Source organism: Rhinoderma darwinii, chromosome 1, assembly GCF_050947455.1.
Source record: "Rhinoderma darwinii isolate aRhiDar2 chromosome 1, aRhiDar2.hap1, whole genome shotgun sequence".
NCBI lineage: Eukaryota > Metazoa > Chordata > Amphibia > Anura > Rhinodermatidae > Rhinoderma > Rhinoderma darwinii.
The window spans coordinates 252,682,878-252,704,411 of NC_134687.1; the positions used below are offsets into that span (position 1 = coordinate 252,682,878).

At 43.4% G+C, this 21,534-nt stretch overlaps 1 protein-coding gene across 4 annotated transcripts in view; it reads left to right on the forward strand.

Annotated features, from left to right (window-relative positions):
* The window catches only part of HMG20B (high mobility group 20B), a 202,199-nt gene that overhangs the window by 135,822 nt on the left and 44,843 nt on the right, over window positions 1–21,534 (forward strand). For all 4 annotated transcript variants that reach the window (XM_075850295.1, XM_075850287.1, XM_075850293.1 and 1 more), the window contains one exon: window positions 16,529–16,607. In XM_075850295.1, the coding sequence (XP_075706410.1) occupies window positions 16,529–16,607 (79 nt within the window). The remainder of the gene's footprint in view (window positions 1–16,528; window positions 16,608–21,534) is intronic.

The window sequence follows — 21,534 nt, forward strand, 5'->3', positions numbered from 1 at the left end:
TGCCGACACGATGCAGGACCTGTGAGTGACGTCACAAATCTGCACTGTCAGAAGCTGGGCGTTCTGAAGAGAAGAGGATGTTACTTCTCTTCAGAGCGCCCAGCTAGTAAAAGTAGTAAAAACGCCCCGATGTACGCACATAATACACGCCCACTTGGACTTTTACTTTTCAACACGCCCAGTTGTACTTTTGCAAGCCTCATTTGCATAAATACAAAAATGGTCATAACTTGGCCAAAAATGCTCGTTTTTTAAAAATAAAAACGTTACTGTAATCTACATTGCAGCGCCGATCTGCTGCAATAGCAGATAGGGGTTGCAAAATCTGGTGACAGAGCCTCTTTAAAGTAAAAGTTCTTATTCTATCCCAAAATTGTTGTATCACCGGGGATATAGATTTGCGTCAGCCTTGCCACATTTAAAGCAATTAGAGTTAGTATATATACCCATCAGATAACCCTTTGAGGGAGTAAGGTATGCTCTGACATATCTTTATTCTCATCTTCAAATACCTGGCAGATGTTAAATATTTATAGGCTTGCTCTAACGCTAACAGTATATTCCCATAAGTTAGAGTGGAGTCATCTAATACCCATTTGGAGAGGGAAACTTCAGTTTCCGCATAATCTATAAGTGTGTGTACAGCTTGATAGTTTCGAGATATCGCTCCCCTAATACTCAGGAGTTTGTTGAATTTTGCATGTACAGTGGGGTTCCAATCCCTATCAGTCAGTTTATGTAGCAGAGTGTTAATATAGCTTCTCGCCTGAAAATACATGAAGTGAGGGAACGGTACATCCGGATATTTTTGCAGAAGTTCTGTTCTCGTGTACATCCTTTTTTCCGCAACATGCAACAGACAATGTACGTTCTTGATACCTGCCCTGAACCAGTTACCAAATATAGCATGGGACCCACCATCCTGAAAGCCAGGATTCTTGACTAAGGTCAAATAAGGGGAGATCAACGGAGAAACTCCCAATATGTGTCTGATTTTATTCCACCCCTTCCATGTAGATAGCAAGAGAGGGTTATCTTTAATTTCTTCCGACAGCATATGATGCTGTAAATGAAGCATGGCGGGTAGTGCACAGTCCAGGAGAAGCTTTTGCTCCAATCCTGTATCTGAAAAGTGTGATGTATTATTTATCCAATCCCTTATTACCCGAAGTAAGGATGCTAGGTTATATATTCGGATGTTAGGGAAAGCTATCCCTCCATTGAGTTTGGGTTGTTGTAACAATTTGTACGCTATCCTCAGTCTCCCCCCCCCCCCCCCAGATAAAAGTACGATATAAGAAATTGATGCGTTTTTCATCCCCAGGAGTGAGATAAATTGGGAGTGTATGAAATAAATATAAAAGTCTGGGCAATTCTGTCATTTTTAGTAAGTATGCTCTCCCCAGGTATGAAAGGGCCAAGGATCCCCAAATCTTCAGTGTAACCTCCAAGTTTTGTATATATGGGCGGATATTAAGTCTATATAGATCCGATGGAATGTTTGTTATCTGCACCCCCAAGTATTTCAGCGAGTTAGGTTGCCATCGAAAAGGGTAAGCAGAAGACCATAAAGGCTTTGACGGTCCCTTAAGCAAAAGTGTCTCAGTTTTATCGATGTTGAGCGTGTAACCCGAAAGGCGTCCAAAAGTAGTCAGGTCCCCCATTATCTGAGGTAGGGCTTGTTTTGGGTCGGAGATCATCAACAGTATGTCATCCGCAAATGCTACAATTTTGATTTCAGCCCCGTCTGTTTTTATGCCCTGAAATACTGGGGAGGTTTGTAAATGTCTCAACAAAGGATCTATTGACAAATTGAAAAGTAGGGGTAAGAGTGGACATCCCTGACGTGCCCCCCGGAATATATCTAAATGAGGTGTATTATGTCAGTTAACCGTAATTGTGGTCCTGGTGTCAGTTTGTAGTAGCGCTATGTAGTTCAGAAAAGTAGCACCGAATTTGTGCTGCATTAGGGCTTCGGTCAAGAAAGGCCACGCCATTTTATCAAACGCCTTTTCTGCGTCTAAACTCATAAGCATAGTTACCGGACTCTGTGGGCTCCGAGCCATCACCGTGGCCGCAACTGCCGCGCGGACATTTTTTATGCATTGCCTTCCCTGAGTGAAGCCTGTTTGTGCCGGACTGAGTATATGTGGTAGGATAAGCTGTAATCTATTGGCTAGGATTTTAGACAAAAATTTATAATCCGCGTTTAGCAATGATATGGGTCTGTATGACTGAGGGTTTACCGGATCTTTGTTGGGTTTTGGTAAGAGAATAGTCCTGGAGTCCGTGAAATAATCTGATAAAGCCGACTGTGTGTAAGCGGAATTATAAAGGTAATTTAAGGTCGGAATTATTTCTGGAGACAGCATTTTATAAAATTCAGCCGAGAAGCCATCTGGTCCTGGTGTTTTACCATTCATAGAGGCCCCGACCACGTCACGGGCTTCCTCTTCTTCTATAACAGAGTCTAGCATATTTTGCTGTTCCTCTGTTAAAGTGGGCATTTGTAAAGTAGTGAGGAAAGATTTGATTGTTACGGGGTCCGCCGGGGCAGCACGGAACAGATCTTCAAAATAATCATGGAATATGTGCGCTATTTTGTCCGGGTCTGAGGTCAAGCACTCCGTGAGAGGATCACGTAGTGTCAGGATTGGTTTGTAAGGTTTTTTTTCCTTTGCCATATTGGCTAGTAAGGAACCTGCCTTGTTTCCCCATCTATAGAATCTGTTCTGTGTGTGTTTTACCTGCCATTGTGCATTAGTTTGTACAAAAGTGTCTAGAAGGTGTTTAGCTGTTAAGTATATTTGCTGAGCCCGGGTGTCCGGGTCCTGAGCATATTTCAATTGAGCCGACAGTAGAGATGTATGTAGTGTGTTGAATTGGTCACGCTGTACCTTCTTCCTATGTGCCATATAGCTCATTATGTGACTTCGCATTATGACTTTTGCCGTTGCCCAAAGCAAGGGTGTGTCTCCTAGGTGTTCTATGTTATCATCCATGTAATTATTCCATTGTATCCTCAAATAGGATTTAAAGTCCTCTGAATTGACCAGGTATGCTGGGAATCTCCAAGATGCAGTTTTCGGTCGTGGGGTGACTATCTGGAGTGTCATATGTATAGGTGCATGGTCCGAAATTGTGATTGGGTTAGTACAGGACGCGAGATGGCGTGTAAAAAGCGAGGTGGATATTAGGAAATAATCTATACGAGAAAACGTGTCATGCGCCACAGAATGGCATGTGTATTACCGCGAGTCTAAGTTTGTGATCCTCCAGGGATCGCATAATCCCAATTGTTCCTTAAAGTGGGGCAGGGAGGCAGCAGTAGAGCTCAGTTGTGATCCTCGAGTATTTCTATCAAGCTGAGTGTCCTGTACCCCATTAAAATCTCCCCCAATAATCATGTTTTGTGTGTTATGTTGTAACAAGATCTGCATCATATCATTGTAGAAAACGTGTTGATCCTGGTTTGGTGCAAGAGGTAGGATATGTTATCTATTTGAACCCAGCGTGTAAGGTACCGACCCTCAGGGTCAGTGATAGCGTTTTCCACCACATGGGTCAGACCTTTCCGTATTAGTATGGCTACCCCCTTAGAGGAACAGCTATGGGAAGCTGTATAACATGTCTCCAGCCAGGGGGCCTTTAATGTACCCGAGTGGTCTTGTCTCCAGTGTGTTTCTTGGAGGAAAATAATATCGGGGGATGAGCATTTAATATGTGTAAGAACCTTTTTCCGTTTTATGGGAGTGTTAAGTCCCGCTACGTTCCATGAATAAAATTTTATGCACGAAGGAGTGTGGTATGTATCTGCGTTTGTACTCATCTGTGCGGTGTCAACCAGGGCATCACTGTAAAGTCATTCATTATGGTGCTGTCCCATTCGGTCCCAGCGAGCCGCCGGAACAGCTGAACCCCAAGTGGCATACGAGTGTTCTGGTGTAAAGCATATGGCATCTGAAATATAAGCAAGGTTAAGAAAAGAGAGCATGGCTGGCTCCAAACAACAAACAAAAAACAAACCAACAATTGAAGCATTAGTACATAGTACACCAGCAATTTAACAAGTTGAAAGGACTATTGTGAAGTGGGGACTGTCTCTCCCCTAAGTGTGGATTGTCAATCTCCGCCTTCTTCCATATGAAGATGTCGCCTGGCAGCCAAAGGATCCTCGAATATCAGTGATCTTGTTCCATCTTTTATTCTCAGCTTGGCCGGATATAGTAGTTGAAATTTCATGTTGTTCTCCGCTAGCATTTTACAGATGGGCACAAAAGTCCTTCTTTTTTGCGATACTGCGGCAGAAAAATCTTGGAACATTAAGATTCGGTTACCCTGAATCCGCAACTCCCTTTGCTGTCGTAATGCCCTCCGTATTCTCTCTTTCACCGACCAATTCAGATATTTAGCAATAACCTGACGCGGTCTGCTATTGCCATTGCCCCTGTTGGCATCCGGAGGGCCAATGCGATGCGCTCTCTCAATTGTGAGCGGGTCACTCAATGTCTCCAGTTTCAGAGCAGCTGGCAGTTCTTTGGTCAGATAGTCCAGAAGATGTTCCCCCTCCTACACTCTCTGGGATGCCAACGAAGCGCAGATTGTTTCGGCGATGTCGGTTTTCCAAGTCTTCCACCTTGTCACGGAGTGCCGCCTCCAGTGTTTGGCTGTGTTGTAGAGAGGTTTCAAGATGGGCAATAGTTTGTTCCGACCCTTGTACCCGAGTTTCCAATTCCACTATCCTCTGCGCATTGTTAGTAATTTGAGATAGCGCAGAATTTATTGAGGTATGGAGCACTTCGAGACGTTTGTCAAACAATGGGATCAATAGTTGCGATACCTTATCCGCCACCAATGCTGCTTGAGGATCGTCCCTGTTAGAAGGTCCTGAAGGACTAGAACTAGGAGATAAGTTTGGAGGTGTGACGTCATCTCCTGAAAAAAGATCCGCCGTGTTGGATACTTCCTCAGGTGGAATCTTACTCTTTGTATTGGATGTTTTGGAAGTGGCCTTGTCCTGCTTGGCCTGCAGCTTTTGTTTATTCATTTTTAGTGGCGTGGTGACTTCCGTTCCCGATCGCTGATCAGCCCGCAGTTGTCTACCAGACGGTGTTGTAGTAAGAAATTTGTCCATAGCAAGGTCCCAATGGACCGTTTCAGTTGCAAGGGAGAGGCAAAGTTGGAAATACAAAATAGATTACATCAAGAGAGCACAGTCCCCATCCACACACTTTTATCGCCTCATTTGAGAAATAGGCATCCTCTATTTGTGAGCATCCAGTTAGGCAATATAACGGAGGAGGGCGGATTACCCAATATCTGGGTCGCAAAAGGGAGCGTAACGATCGGCAGTTCTTACCGGAGGTATCACAGTTTCCTGTGTATATAAAAGTACTCTCAATATAAGCAATGAAGGAATGTCAGTCCCCACATAAAAGTATAGAGCATTCTAATGTCAAAATGTTCCAGGTTACATGGATGTGATGCAATTCACAAATCGGCCACTAGACGGCGCCCAAGACTGTGCTGTGTGTGTAGTAATCGGCTAGTTGTTACTAAAGATTTCCAGCTCACACGCAGGGAATAATTTTTTTCTTTTTTTTTTTCTTGTTTGTTTCTTTGCAAGAGCTTCAAGTGCCTTAAACCACACAGACAGGGTAACTTCTACACGAGCAAATCACATCCACATGCTGACAGGCAATGAGGCAAACGGTAGCAGTGCAGAGTACTTCGCTGTATCCAGCCAGCGAGTCAGAGTCCGTTACCAGTGAGGTGTCTCTCACTGTTTGCAGGCAGCATGCAGTGCGGTCGGTCCTGATGGGGGTCTATGAGCTGACATCTGCGGGTAAGTGCTGCAGATCCTCCTTGTTTACTGAGGGGAGCCTTGCTGCCAAGGGATCCCCACCTCTCACGGCTCTATCTCTGGCTGTCTTCTGCTTCACTTCCCCTCTAGCGTGTCAGGGAAGGAGGCCTGAGATCTCGTGGCCTAGCTCTCAAGATGGCGGGCGGCAGCTCCTCCACCTCCCAGAGCTGTCTCACGCCTTCCTGTTGGGCCGACTTCGGCGGTCAATATGGCGCTCCTGCGGCAGAGTGATGTTGTCACCGGGATATTCAGTCGTCTCCGGCCACTAAAAACCCGGGATGCGCGGTCTGGAGACTGGATTCTGCAGCTGGGTGCAGGAGCTGGATTAAAATGCGGCCATCCTGGATGTCCTGCCCACCGGAAGTCTTTTTTTATTATTTTTTTTATTTATTCTTTTTTAAGCGCTAAGGTGACCAAAAAACTATTCTAATGATTCAATTTCTTTTTTATGCCGTTCATCGTGCGGGTTAAATAATGGTATATTGTAATAAATCGGACTTTTACAGATGCAGCAATACCAAATTATTATTATTTTTACACATTTTATTAGTTCCCCTAGGGGACTTGAACCAACGGCCATTTGGTTACATAGAACTACTATTCAGTTCTATGGGAGTTATGGAAACAGCGTAGCTCAGCGGGTTATTCTGTTTCCGTAATTCCACATGTAATCAAGTGGCCAAGAGAGCACAGAAAGTTAGAACGGGGTTTAGGGGGCCCCGTTCTAGAGTTAGGTGCGGATACCAAAGGTGGGACCTGCATCTATCTGAAATTTGACATATTCTGTGGATATATCATAAATGTCCTTCATGGAAAAACCCCTATAAATGCCACGGTCCCTATTGACCGCGGCATTTAACTAGTTAAAGGGGTTTGCAATAAAACACATATATTCCCTATCCACAGGATATGGGGTACATGTGGGATCGCTGGGGGTCCGACCGCTGGGACACCCAGCGATAAGGAGAATGGGACCGAAAGTCACCCAGAGCGCTACATGAGGAGCTTGGACTTCCGAGTTCTATGTCCGGCTTATTTGTTCAGCAGCTCCAGCAAAATCATTCAAATTAAATCAAATCATCAATCAAATTCATCACTATGGAGCTGCCGGACACAGAACGCGGAAGTCAAAGCATCTCATGTAGCGCTCTTGGTGACATTCGGTCCCCGTTTTCCTTATCGCTGGGAGTCGAACCCCCATTCATCACACGTGTATCTCCTATCCTGTGGGTAGGGGATACATATTCTTTATGGCAAAACCCCTTTAAACGTCCGGGAACAGCGAAATTGCTGTTCCTGGCCGTTAGATCAGCGTGTCCGCTGTAAACAGAGATGACACGTGCAGTGTATCGAGCGGGCTCAGCTTGACTGCGGACTATAAGAGGCAGGGACTTCTTAGCAAGATTTATTCTTGCTAAAAACTGCGTCTTATAGTACGAAAAATACGGTAAGCCTATATATCTGCCTTGAGGATCTATCAATTTAGTCAAATTTGAAGGCTACGGTGTTCCGAACTGCAATAAGGACTCCTTGCTACTAAATGCCGGAGTTTTATGCATGTGGAAGTGTCGCTTGACTAAATAACACATTACATTTCAATAATTTTAGCTTCTTTCCAGAACAAGCTGCGTTTAAAGGCGCTATTGAGGCCCCCAATGTTTAACCCCTTCAGGACCCAGCCTGTTTTGGCCTTCAGGACACAGACGATTTTTTTAAAATCTGACGTGTTACTTTGTGGTAATAACTTCGGAATGCTTTTACCTATCCAAGCGATCCTGAGATTTTCTCGTAACATGTTGTACTTTGAAAGTGAAAAAATTTGGTCTATAAATTCTGTATTTTTTTTTGAAAAACACCAAAATTTAGAGAACATTTGCAAAAATTAGCATTTTTCTAAATTTTAACTTATCTGCTTGTAAAACAGATAGTTATACCACACAAAATAGTTGCTAGTTAATATTTCCCATATGTCTACTTTATGTTTGCATCGTTTTTTGAACGTCCTTTTATTTTTCTATGACGTTATAAGGCTTAGAACTTTAGCAGCAATTTCTCATATTGTAAAGAAAATTTCAGGCCATTTTTTCAGGGACCAGTTCAGTTCTGAAGTGGCTTTGAGGGCCTTATATATTAGAAAATCCCCATAAATCACCCCATTTTGAAAACTTCACCCCTCAAGGTATTCGAATCAGCATTCACAACCCTTTAGGCGTTTCACAGGAAGCAAAGTAGAGCTGAAATGTACAAATTTTATTTTTTTGGGCGAAATTCATTTCTAATAAAAAAATAATTTTTTTTCTAACACAAGATTTTACCCGAGAAATGCTACTCAATATTTATTGCCCAGATTCTTCAGTTTTTAGAAATATCCCACATGTGGCCCTAGTGCGCTAATGGACTGAAACACAGGCCTCAGAAGCAAAGGAGCACCTAATGGGTTTTGGGCCTCCTTTTTTTAAAATATATCTTAGGCACCATGTCAGGTTTGAAGAGATCTTGTGGTGCCAAAACAGTGGAAACACCTCAAAAGTGACCCCATTTTGGAAACACCTCTCAAGGATTTTTTCTCGGGGTATAGTAAGCATTTAGACCCCACGGGTCTTTTGCAGAATTTATTAGAATTAGTACCGCGTAAATCAATATCACCATTTTTTCCACTAAAATGTGGAATTTTCACAAGGGATAAAGGAGAAAAAAACAACCAATTTTTGTAAAGCAATTTCTCCTGAGCATGGAAATACCCCACATGTGGTCATACTTTTTTTTCATTGGAAATGAAATTTATGGAGATGTGTATTTTTTTCAGCCGTACGATGTAACTATGTAACCCTTTCAGGACTGATCCATTTTTTGCTTTCTTATATTCGTTTTTCACTCCCGTTCTTAGAGCCATAACTTTTTTCTTTTTCTGTGAGTGAGGGCTTATTTTTTGCGGGAGGAATTGTAGTTTCTATTGACACCATTTAAAGTACCATAATATGGACTGGGAAACAGAAAAAAAATTCTTTGCGGGCTGAAATTGTGAAAAAAATCATTCCATTTTTTGGGGGTTTCGTTTTTACAGCTTTCGCCCTGCGGTAAAAACAAAAACTTTACTTTATTCTGCGGCTCAATACAATTACGGTGATACCAAATTTGTATCGTTTTTTTTTTTTATATTATACTACTTTTACAAAGAAAAATCTATTTTGTTAAAATAATAATTGTTTTGTTTCACCACATTGTGAGAGCCGTAACGGTTTGTTTTTTATTTTTCGGTTGATTGAGCGGTGGGAGGTCTTATTTTTTGCGGGACGAGCTGTCGTTTTTATTGGTACCATTTTTTGGTACATAAAATGTGATCAAAAAGATGTATTACATGTTTTTTATGAGAGCTAATGTGACAAAAAAAACTGCGATTTTGGCGGTTTAAATTAATTTTTTTACGGTCTTCACCGTGCAAGTTAAATAATTGTATATTGTAATAGTTTTGCTTTTTACAGACACAGCAATACCAATTTTGGTTATTTTTTTTACATTACTTTAGAAGAAAAATGGGAAAAGGTTTTTGTTTTTTTTACTTTAAAGTTGTTTTTTATCACTACTAATAACATTAATTCTTCTACACATTTTATTAGTCCCCATAGGGGACTTCAACCAGCGATCATTGGATCGCTGGTACAATATACTCCAATACTAACGTATTGCAATATATTGTTGTTTTTACAGGCATCTGTAACCGCACGATCGCTGTTCCTGTCCGTTAGTCCCGGGTGTGAGCTGTAATACACAGCTGACACCTGCAGCATATGGAGGGGGGGATACCCTCAGATTTGTATTTTTTAAATGCCCTTTTTTGTCATGTATTGCCCCTTTCACAGAAAGTGTAAGCCATGTGGGATTTAATTTTAGTCGTTTATACTTGTTACCTATAGTTATACATTTTGCACTATAATTACCCAAAGTAGATTTGAAAATCTCCCATTTATCATTTGTCCCATTATTTATCATTAGTTCTTCCCAGTCTATATCCTGAATTGCAGCCCTCATCCTGGGGAAATTGGCTTTCTTAAAATTAAATGTTTTTGCCCTCGCAGCTGGTGTTTGTTTTTTACAGTATTGGTAAAATGTAACTATATTGTGATCACTGTTACCAAGGTTTTCACGAACATTGACATTCCCAACAAGATCTGCATTATTAGAAATGACCAGATCCAACAGAGCTTCACCTCTAGTCGGGTCTTCCACAAACTGGCCTATAAAATTTTCCTGCAACAGGTTGAGGAAATGTCTCCCCTTTGCAGTTGAAGCCGAACCATGACACCAATTAATATCCCGGAAATTAAAATCTCCCATTATTACTACAGTACCCGCCTGTGCAGCCCGCTCCATCTGTTTTATATAGCTGACCTTCCATCTCCTCAGTTATATTGGGGGGTTTATGGATTACACCAAAAGTATTTTTTTCAGTGATTACCTCCCTTTCTAGTTCCACCCTCAATCTCCTCACAATCTTCACCCACTATTGTCTCTTTCACACTCTCCTTCATATCACTTCTCACATACATACATACATACACCACCACCTTTCCTATTTGTCCTGTCTTTCCGAAACAGTGTAAAACCCTGTAGATTTACAGCCCAGTCATGTGAAGAGTCCAGCCATGTTTCAGCAACACCAACTATATCTATATTTTCTTCCAGTACCAAGGCCTCCAGCTTGCTAGACTTCTGGCATTTGTGAACCTACGCTTTAACTTGCCTTTCAGTTTTTCACTTTTATTATCATAAATTTGATTTTTTGACATTATTTGGGCATTTTTATTTACACTGCTGTTTTGTAACAAAAGGATCTCCTTATCCTGTTGTCTAGTCCTCTCCCCTCAGTCTTTCACCCCCCACCAACATAGTCTGACCCCTCTCTAACCTGACTTCCCCTTTTTTTTTCTACATTGACCTCCCCCCTCAGTCCTAGTTTAAATACTCCACCACCCCAGCTAGAATTCTCTCCCCCAGCACAGCGGACCCCCTTCCATTTAGGTGCAAATCATCTGCAGAATACAGTTTGTACCCCAATGAAAAGTCAGCCCAGTGCTCTAGGAACCCAAAGCCTTCTCCTCTACACCAAGACTTCAGCCATGCATTTAACTCCCTGAGTTCCCGCTGTCTTTCCTGTGATGCGCATGGCACAGGCAGTATTCCTGAGAATACAACCTTGGAGGTCCTTCCCTTCAGCTTGTAGCCTAGTTCTTTAAAATTATTCTTAAGGCTGTGTTCACACGACCTATTTTCAGACGTAAACGAGGCGTATTATGCCTCGTTTTACGTCTGAAAATAGGGCTACAATACGTCGGCAAACATCTGCCCATTCATTTGAATGGGTTTGCCGACATACTGTGCAGACGACCTGTTATTTACGCGTCGTCGTTTGACAGCTGTCAAACGACGACGCGTAAAAATACAGCCTCGTCAAAAGAACTGCAGGACACTTCTTTGGACGTTTTTGGAGCTGTTTTCTCATAGACTCCAATGAAAACAGCTCCAAAAACGGACGTAGAAAACGGCGCGAAAAACGCAGCGAAAAATGCGAGTTGGTCAAAAAACGTCTGAAAAGCAGGGTCTGTTTTCCCTTGAAAACAGCTCTGGATTTTCAGACGTTTTTGGTCACTACGTGTGCACATACCCTAAGGCTCCTCCACCTACCATTTATTCTGTCGTTGGTACCGACATGGACCACGACAGCTGGATGATCACCAGCCCCTCTCAGCAATTTGTCCACCCGTTCCACCACATGCCGAACCCTGGCACCAGGGAGACAGCAAACCATTCGGTTGAGGTGGTCTTGGCGACAAATTATTCTATCCGTCTTTCTGATTATAGAATCCCCTACGACTATCAATTGTCTTGGCTTACCTGCATTACCATCCCGCCGACTACTAGCTGGGCTGTTCTCCCGGCTCTTAGGGAGATCAGTATCCACTAGGGCTGCCATTTCTGAGACCGACACCCTCGCATCATCACTCAACTTGGCAATTTTGCTTGGAATATCACAAAACCGGATTGGCCTTCCTTTTCTTGAACCCCTTTCTACTGCCCCTAACTACATTAACCCAGAAACTTGCCTGATCCTGCTGACCCATGTCTTCACCCTCCAGTTCTAACCCACTAACTGCATGCTCTGTGAGCAGCATGCTCCGCTCAAGATTGTCTATCTTCCTCAGTATTGCATTTTGCTCCTCCAGATCTCTTATGCGAGCTTCCAGGTGACCAACATGCTCACATCTGCCACATAGATATTCACCCTGGAACTCAGGTTCCAGTCGTGCATACATATGGCAAACTGTGCACTGAAGAAAACCTCCAATCTTGCTATCCATTATCCCAGTTCCAAAAAAAAATAAAAACAGTGAACAGTTGTTAATGCAAAAAGAAAAGAGTCCTTACTGGGGCTTTAACTCCGGTTTTGTAACTCCACTTGATATACAAACCACTTGTTTTACAAGCCCACTAGAGCAGTCTGTTAGCTTACATGTATGGGGTCTCCTGAATTTTTCGACTCTCCTTGATGGAAGATGTCGGGGAAGGAGTCTAATAGGGAGGTCTGTGAATAAAGACATTCTGTTCATGTTTACATTAAGCTCGTGCCTGGTTGTGTAGTGTTGGACAGACAAGCAAGCTGTCAACCCAACAGACTGGGAAAAACAGTTGTACTGTAATGCTATGTTCACACGGCCTATTTTTGGCCATTTTTTTGGGTTGTAAACGCCTGAAAAACCGGAAGCAGAACGCCTCCAAACATCTGCACATTGATTTTTCAATGGGAAAAACGTTGATCTGTAACGATGGGCCATTTTTTTACGCGGCTGTTTTGAAAAACGGCCACGAAAAAAAATGCAGGACACTTCTTGGGACGTTTTTGGAGCTGTTTTTCATTGACTCTATAGAAAACAGCTACAAAACGGCCGCGAAAATCACGAGTGGTTTAAAAAAGTCTGAAAATCAGGAGCTGTTTTCCTTTGAAAACCGCTCCGTATTTTCAGACGTTTTTGATTCGGCGTGTGAACGTACCCTAAAATGTTTCAGAAAAGTTCTGCACAAGTACTTCCTCAATAGAATAAATGTAGCAAACTATATTCAATGGCAAGATTTACAGCAATGTATAGAAATTCAATAAGTGATCTGCACAACTTGTATGTGGAGCTTGACAGTGTAGGGCAGGGGTACTCCACTATCAACTATTGTTAGTGAAGGTCCATTTACCTGGGTCTGCCGTCAGGTGAAGGTCTGAGCTGAACACCAATAGTAAGGCTATATTCATACGGGTCGGATTTGCCATAGGCACTTCTGACTTGTGGATTTGCGGCGGAAATCCGAGGCTTATCTGCCACAATGCCATTATAAAAAGCCACACTGTCGTCCCCCCCCCCCCCTGTAGCTAGTGCCACACAGTGTCCTTTGAAGATAGTTACCACACAGTGCCCCAAGTAGACCATTCCCCTTGAAGATAATGCCACGGTGCCCCATGATGCAGAATGTCGTCAGGACCCGTGCTGTCCACTGAGATGAAGAGGACCCGATTCAGGAGTATAAGAATACGATTTGCTGGGCCCTGTAAAGGCCAGCAAGATATTGTCGTGTATTAAGAGGCATGGACTCGCGGGACAGGGATATAATATTACCACTTTACAAAGCATTAGTGAGGCCTAATATGGAATATATAGTTCAGTTCTGGGCTCCAGTTCATAGAAAGGATGCCCTGGAGTTGGAAAAAATACAAAGGGCAAATAAGGGGCATGGAGAATCTAAGTTATGAGGAAAGATTAAAAGAATTAAACCTGTTTAGCCTTGAGAGAAGACGACTAAGGGGGACATGATTAACTTATATAAATATATGAATGGCACATACAAAAAATATGGTGATCCTGTTCCATGTAAAACCCCCTCAAAAAACAAGGGGGCACTCCCTCCGTCTGGATAAAAAAAGGTTCAATCTGCAGAGGCAACAAGCCTTCTCTGCTGTGAGAACTGTGAATCTTTGGAATAGTCTACCCAGGAGTTGGTCACAGTAGCTACAGTAGATAGCTTTAAAAAAGGCTTAGATCATTTCCTAGAACAAAAAAATATTAGCTCCTATGTGTAAAAATGTTTCCCTTTCCTCTTCCCATCCCTTGGTTGAACTTGATGGACTTGTCTTTTTTTCAACCCTACTATGTATCTAATACTATCATGTATGATACTGTCTGCTGAGCTGCTGTATCTAATCCTATCCAGTGGCAGAGCTGTAGGGGTTGTAGTCTTTTTAGATGTGTTGTCTGAGATCTAGTGCTAGTACTGCACTGATGGGTCACTTAAGAGACCCAGCGATGCAGCTGAAAGCTGTGGGCCGTCTGCCATGAAAAAAAGTTTGGGTGCAAACAGCTTTTTCACCAGGGCCCTTAAAGAGGCTCTGTCACCAGATTTTGCAACCCCTATCTGCTATTGCAGCAGATAGGCGCTGCAATGTAGATTACAGTAACGTTTTTATTTTTTAAAAACGAGCATTTTTGGCCAAGTTATGACCATTTTTGTATTTATGCAAATGAGGCTTGCAAAAGTACAACTGGGCGTGTTGAAAAGTACAACTGAGCGTGTATTATGTGCGTACATCGGGGCGTTTTTACTTCTTTTACTAGCTGGGCGTTCTGACGGGAAGTATCATCCACTTCTCTTCAGAACGCCCAGCTTCTGGCAGATCACGCTGTGACGTCACTTCCCCAGGTCCTGCATCATGTCAGACGAGCGAGGACACTTCGGCACCAGAGGCTACAGATGATTCTGCAGCAGCATCGGCGTTTGCAGGTAAGTCGATGTAGCTACTTACCTGCAAACGCTGATGCTGCTGCAGAATCAACTGTAGCCTCTGGTGCCGATTTGTCCTCGCTCGTCTGACACGATGCAGGACCTGGGGAAGTGACGTCACAGCGTGATCTGCCAGAAGCTGGGCGTTCTGAAGAGAAGTGGATGATACTTCTCGTCAGAACGCCCAGCTAGTAAAAGAAGTAAAAACGCCCCAATGTACGCACATAATACACGCCCAGTTTTACTTCTACTTTCCAACACGCCCAGTTGTACTTTTGCAAGCCTCATTTGCATAAATACAAAAATGGTCATAACTTGGCCAAAAATGCTCGTTTTTTAAAAATAAAAACGCTACTGTAATCTACATTGCAGCGCCGATCTGCTGCAATAGCAGATAGAGGTTGCAAAATCTGGTGACAGAGCCTCTTTAAGCTTTTAGTTACACCCCTAGCCAATCTAATAGTATACCTGAGATATATATATGAGCTTTATAACTTTCTGTTAAAATATTGTTGTTTTTATACATGCAAATTCTGTATGAAGCTACTGCTACAAGGTGTCTGCCTTTCTGTAATCTGCTCTCCACCCCCTGTTGTCAAGCAAACTCCGTCCCTATTTACAGGGCAGATTTGATGGACTGCAGAAAGTAGGGGGGTGTCACTTCACTGCTTGCCAATAGAAGTCTATGGGGAGGGGGAGAAGGAGGGAGCAGAACGAGACAGACACGCTGCCCATTTTGAAGGGGTTGTCCAGGTAGAGGGGCATTTTTCTTAATACTGATGACCTATCCACGGCATAGGTCATCGGTATATGATCGGTGGGGGTCCAACATCTGGACACTGCACCGATTAGCTTTTCCGCCTGCCTCCTTGTATCGAAAGTTATGTAGTGGTCGGTGGCTAAAGCATTGTGCTGCAGTCACAGTATAGTGACCCTGCTCCAGTACTGCAGTTGTGCTCCTACTCAAGTGAATAGAAGCAGAGCTGCAGTAACCCAGCAAGGCCACTATACAGTCAATTATATACTGATGACCTATCCTGTGGATAGGTCATCATTATGAAAAACCGCCCCCTGCCTGCACAACCCCTTGAAGTCTATTGTGGGTGGGAAGGGGCAGAGTGCAAAAGAAGCAGATATACAGCAGCTTCCTGGTAAGTGTTGTCATCCCTATGCTGGATTTTCCGCTACACTACTCGTTACTGGTGTATAATTTTCTCCATGCTGCTGCAGCCTTTATGTATATTTGACAGATCGAGAAGATGAGAATTCTGCTCTCCTATCTCTGTGTGTTAAACGTGATAGCCGTTGGGCTCCCCCAGCTAACTTAGATAAAATTGAGAATTCGAGACACAGCCTGCCGAGGGGACAATTACATTTTAAAAAAAAATGCCATAAACAAGTCATATAATGGCCAGAAATAGTGTTTTTCCTCATGAATGACTGGTTATTCTGGAAAGTTAGGTACACTTTAACTGTTCTGTGATATAATATGTTGTTTTCTGTTCACATCTGCGTAAATTTTTCCGTTGTTCTGCTCAGAGGAGCAGAACAATGAAACTACCGGAAGCTGGTTCTGTTGTATGATGTACACCATCGGCGCCCAAAAGAACCCATTGACTTTGATGGGTTCCTTCGGGATTCCGTTCAGGTGTCCATGGTTTTACCGGAAACAATAGCATAGCATACAACGCTATTGTTTTCGGTACTTTTGGCCAGATCTTTGACCGAGGCCCCTAACTGGGTCTCTAATGCAGATGTGAAACTGGTTTTCCTCCTCTTGAAAACTCATCTCAGTTGTAAGGTTTTTTTTTTTACAGCAATATTGAAATATATTATCTATCTTTTCAGACTGGAGATTCTCAGAGCGATATTTTTTCAGCTTTTGATGTACCAATTTTTACAGAAGAGTTCTTGGACCAAAACAAAGGTGACATTCATTTTTACATTATTTTTATGAATCTGGTGGTTACATTTTTGAGGCCACAGATCTCGCTGTGAATAACAGTTTACAGCGTAATCTCGCGAGACTACGCCTGCTGTGTTGTAAATCACAGAGACGCTACAGAAGTGGTCAGGAGAATGAATACGCGTCACGTCCTGGCTGGAGGTAACGTATAATCATTGTCATGACACATGAGTAGCGTTATAGTGTGTTTATGTGACTGCAAATAGCGATATAGATTTATCGCTATCTGCAGTGTAAATGAATGAAGTGTATAATGCTGATTGGTCAGCGTCATACACTCCTCTGTACAACGCCCACTTGGTCATATAGTAAAACACGCCCAGTTGTCCATTGAGAAACTCATTAGCATAAAGCTAATATAGATCATAACTCAGTCAAAAATGATCGTTTTTCTAAATAAAAAAACACTGCTGTAATCTACATTACAGTGCCGATCACATTATGTACAAGATAGACCACTTATAATGTGGTGACAGAGCCTTTTTAAATGGACACTACTTTTCAAAAACTTTATGCTAATTAATAGTATACCTGCTATAGATCAACTGTGTAATTTACTTACGGTTAAATTGTAGTTTTTATCCATTCAAATGCTGAGTGAGTTTACTGCCACTGGGTGTCTGTGTCTCCTGTTCTGTAATCTACTGTCTGTCCCTGTTAACTGGTTCCTGACCGCTGGCTGTATTTTTACGGCCAGCGGTCAGGGTCCTTAAAACCCGAGCCATAGACTTTTTACGGCTCGGGTTTTAACTTGCTGCCCGCGCGATCGGGCAGCTGAATGTCGGGTCTCCGGCTATCAGTGACTGCCGGGGACCCTGAGGAGAAGATAGAAGCAGCTTTAGCTGCTTCTGTCTTCTCCGATGTCTTTTTACACAGCGCTCAATGAACGCTGTGTATATGAATAGAGGCAGCGGCGCTGTCTCTATTCCTCCCTGTGATCATGTGACTGGTCACATGATCGCCGGGTGCCGTTACTGACAGACTGCTGATGGGTCTAACTAGACCCAGCACAGCCCAGTTAGTGACAATCGTCACTATGAGAGGGCTGATTTCCCCTGTAACTGGGGCTGCTGTGCAGCCCCAGTTACAGTGGAAAAACATGGTGTAAAAGAAAGAAAAAAAAAATCTAAAGTTCCCCAAAGGTCTTTTTTGACCTTTGAGGGACAGACAATAGTAATGAAAAAATAATAAAGTAAAGTGCAAAAAAAAGTTAAATAATAAATACACATAAAATACCCACCCCAAAAAAAACGTCCCCCCCGCCAATCATTGTCGTAACGCTAGCGCTGACCCAATTACCCTAATATAGACATGTAATATAATAAAATTTACGGTAGACAATGACGATCACAAATAAAAGGTCTATTTTAGGGTAAAACTATGTTATTACCAAAAAAAAATAGCTGAAACGTAAAAAAAAGCTTATTTTTTACTATTATTTTCAAACTTTATGAAAAAAAAATCTAAAATGGCAAAAAATGTGTGTATAAAAAGATAAAAAATGAAACCTGCCTTGTCTATGAAGGCGCAAAATAGCCCGGTCCTGAACTGGTTAAGCAAAATTCCTCCCTAGGTGCAGAACAGAATTGATGGGCTGCAAAAAGTGGGGGTATGTCTTTTCACTGCCTGCTAATCCAAGACTATGGAAAGGGCAGTGGGAAAAGGGAGAGAAAAAGACATGCCTAAGCAAGTCCAGAGAGCAGGAAAGGGGAGAGCAATGAGAGACACAGACACGCTTTGAATACAAGTCTTTGAAGGGGGAAGCAGGGGCAGAGTGAAAACTACAGATGCTGCTGCAGCTTCCTGGTAAGAGTTATATCGCACTATATCTATATATAGATATATATATTTATATATAGATATATATATCTCCTCCAAAATTGAAATTTCAACACCAAGAAGGGAAAGCCGTAAGGTTATGCAAATCCAGGAATTAGCAGGTGTCGCTAAAATCTGCAAATTATTACATTTTTAAACGCCTAAATCCAATCTCTGGCATGTGGGAGGGGCATAAAAGCCAGATTGAAAGCTAAGTTTTATTAACCACAAGAAACCTCAAAAATCTGATTAAGAAGTGTGGGATGATTGTGTGATGCCTCCTGTTCTTCGACATGCCAGTTTTCGCCACTTGAAGCAAACTGAGAGGGACAGAATCCTTGAACTGGGAGACCTTCGTGTATCACTACGGCAGATTGCTACCTAGGCCGAGATGTGAGCACCGTTCAATATTGCGTGCCCCAGAGGTTGGGGGAACATCAACGAACAGGAATGACCGCAAGAGGTGCGTGGAGGCGAACCTTTTCACAGATAGATCATCTGATTGGAAGAATAGTGATCCATTCTGTACTGGAAGTGAAATTGAATGTCGCATCCCAAGCCTAGGGCGGCAACCAATGTTGACACAAACATCAGAAGGAGTTTGTATGACATTGGGCTACAAGCCAGACGGCCATCTACAGGTGTTCCATTGACCACAAGCCACCACTATCAAAGGCTATAATGGTGCACAGCAAGACTAATTGTCAATGTAGGCTGGAATGGAGGTCTATACTATTCAGCGACGAGTCCCGCTTTTGTCTCGGAAGCAATAAGGGTATGTTCACACGCACTGTTTTCAGACGTAATTCGGGTGTTTTACGCCTCGAATTACGCCTGAAAAAACAGCTCCATTACGACTACAAACATCTGCCCATTGCTTTCAATGGGTTTTTACGATGTTCTGTTCCGAAGAGGTGTTATTTTACGCGTCGCTGTCAAGACGGCGCGTAAAAAGACGCCCGCGAAAAACAAGTGCATGTCACTTCTTCTGACGTTTTTGGAGCCGTTTTTCATTGATTCCATTGAAAAACAGCTCCTATAATGTCTGTAAAATACGCAGCGAAAAATGCGAGTAGTTACAAAAACGTCTCAAAATCAGGAGCTGTTTACGCCTGAAAACAGCTCCGTATTTTCAGACGTGTTTTGCTAAGCCGTGTGAACATACACTAATAGCCATAGATTGGACTGGAGACCACGTGGATAACGCCATGAAGAGTCCTTCACAAGGGAACGTCACACCGGTCCTACTCCCGGGATTATGGTGTAAGGTGGTAGAGTATTCATTCAGGTACACTAACCGCTTGGCATTACATTGATTTGGTCGTGGAACCTGCGGTACGTACCTTTCTCCAAAGTGTCCCAGAAGCCGTTTTTCTTTTTTTTATAAATTCTTTTATTTGTCATTTTGTTTTTTTATATTACAAATCGTACAGAATATACACAACACAGTGCGAAAAAAGGCAATGAAAAACAGTCAACGTTTCACAGGTCAGTTATCTGCCCTGCATAAGTACATGGGGTCACCTGAAAGTACCATGTCGCTAAATACAGTTAATTAAGGAATCTCCGATATGCACCCTGAACCCGCAGCCGTGCATGATATATCCTGAGTGCGCACAGGTGCATCAAAGGAGAAGAGAGATGCAGAGACAGAAAGAAGAAAAGACAAAATAGTGAGGAAAGAGAAGGAAATGGGGGGAGGAGGGGGGGGGAAGCTGACCTGACATACCGTGTCTAGACGGGAATTCACGAGGCCATGATGGTTTTATATTCCTCGGTCGTTTGGAAACTAATCCATTCACGCCATGTTTTTAGGAAGGAGGCATGAGTCCCCTTCATTGATGCCGTGAGGTCCTCCATTGTCATAATCTCCTGGATCTTGCCGAACCACATGCCCACCGTTGGAGGACAGGACTGTCTCCACAGTGCAGGAACACATGCCCTAGCCGTGTTTACCAGGTGTCGAACTACCGAACGTCTATACAAGGGCAGTGGGACCTCGCACAAATGAAGCAGGAAGAGGCCCGGAGATCGCGGGAGAGGACAATCCGTGAACTTTGACCAAATACGCCACACCTCGGACCAGAACCCCGTCAGGAGTGGGCAGTCACAGAAAATATGCAAGATTGTACCCACATGGTCCTCACATCTCCAGCATAGTGGCGAGGCCGCCGGGATCATTGCATGCAATCTGGAAGGCACCCTGTACCAACGGGACAATATCTTAAATCCTGCCTCTTGAAATCTACTGGCCATGGAGGACTTATGCGTCATGGTGAACAGGCGGTCTCGTTGTTCAGGGGTGAATGTTTCGCCCAAGTCCCTCTCCCAGCTACGCAAGTACGGAGGTAGCGGCAAATTGGGGGGCGAGATCAAGAACGCATAGATTCTGGACAAAGCATGTCGGATCGTGCCTGTGCCCTTTACACAGGAGTTCAAACGCGGAGCAGTCCCGTTGCTGCACTCCAGGATGTTCTAGGGACATCAGGAAATGTCGCAACTGGGTAACCTGCCACGCCGAGAAAGAGACCGGATCCGACAGAGATTGTATTTGATCGCTCGTCATCCACCTCCCCTCCTGCTGAAATTGTAGGGCCTGCCCCTTACCCGCCCGCAACCATACTTGAAATGGGCCACTATCCAGTCCCGGTGGAAATGCAGGGTTGCCTAAAATCGGAAATAGCGGGGAGGGGGACGGCGAGAATTACGCCCGAGGAAACACCCGCGTTGCGACTGCTAGGGTGGGACCGCACAACCCTGGGAACATGTCTGCCCAACCACGGCAGGGCCTGCAGTGGGATGGATGTAAACGCCTGTTCCATGGACACCCATTCTTTCATCCCGCCATGCCGGAACCAATCTAAGATTCGTGTCAAGTGGGAGGCGTGGTGATAGGAGACAAAGTCCGGGAGACCAATGCCCCCCTCCCCCTTTACACGAAATAGCAACGATCGGGCGATATGTGCTGGTTTCCCTGCCCATATGAATTTGTGCACTAGGGACAGTAGGGACTGAAAGAATGGGCGTGGGATATGTATCGGTAGGGCCTGTAGGAGATAAAAAATCCGTG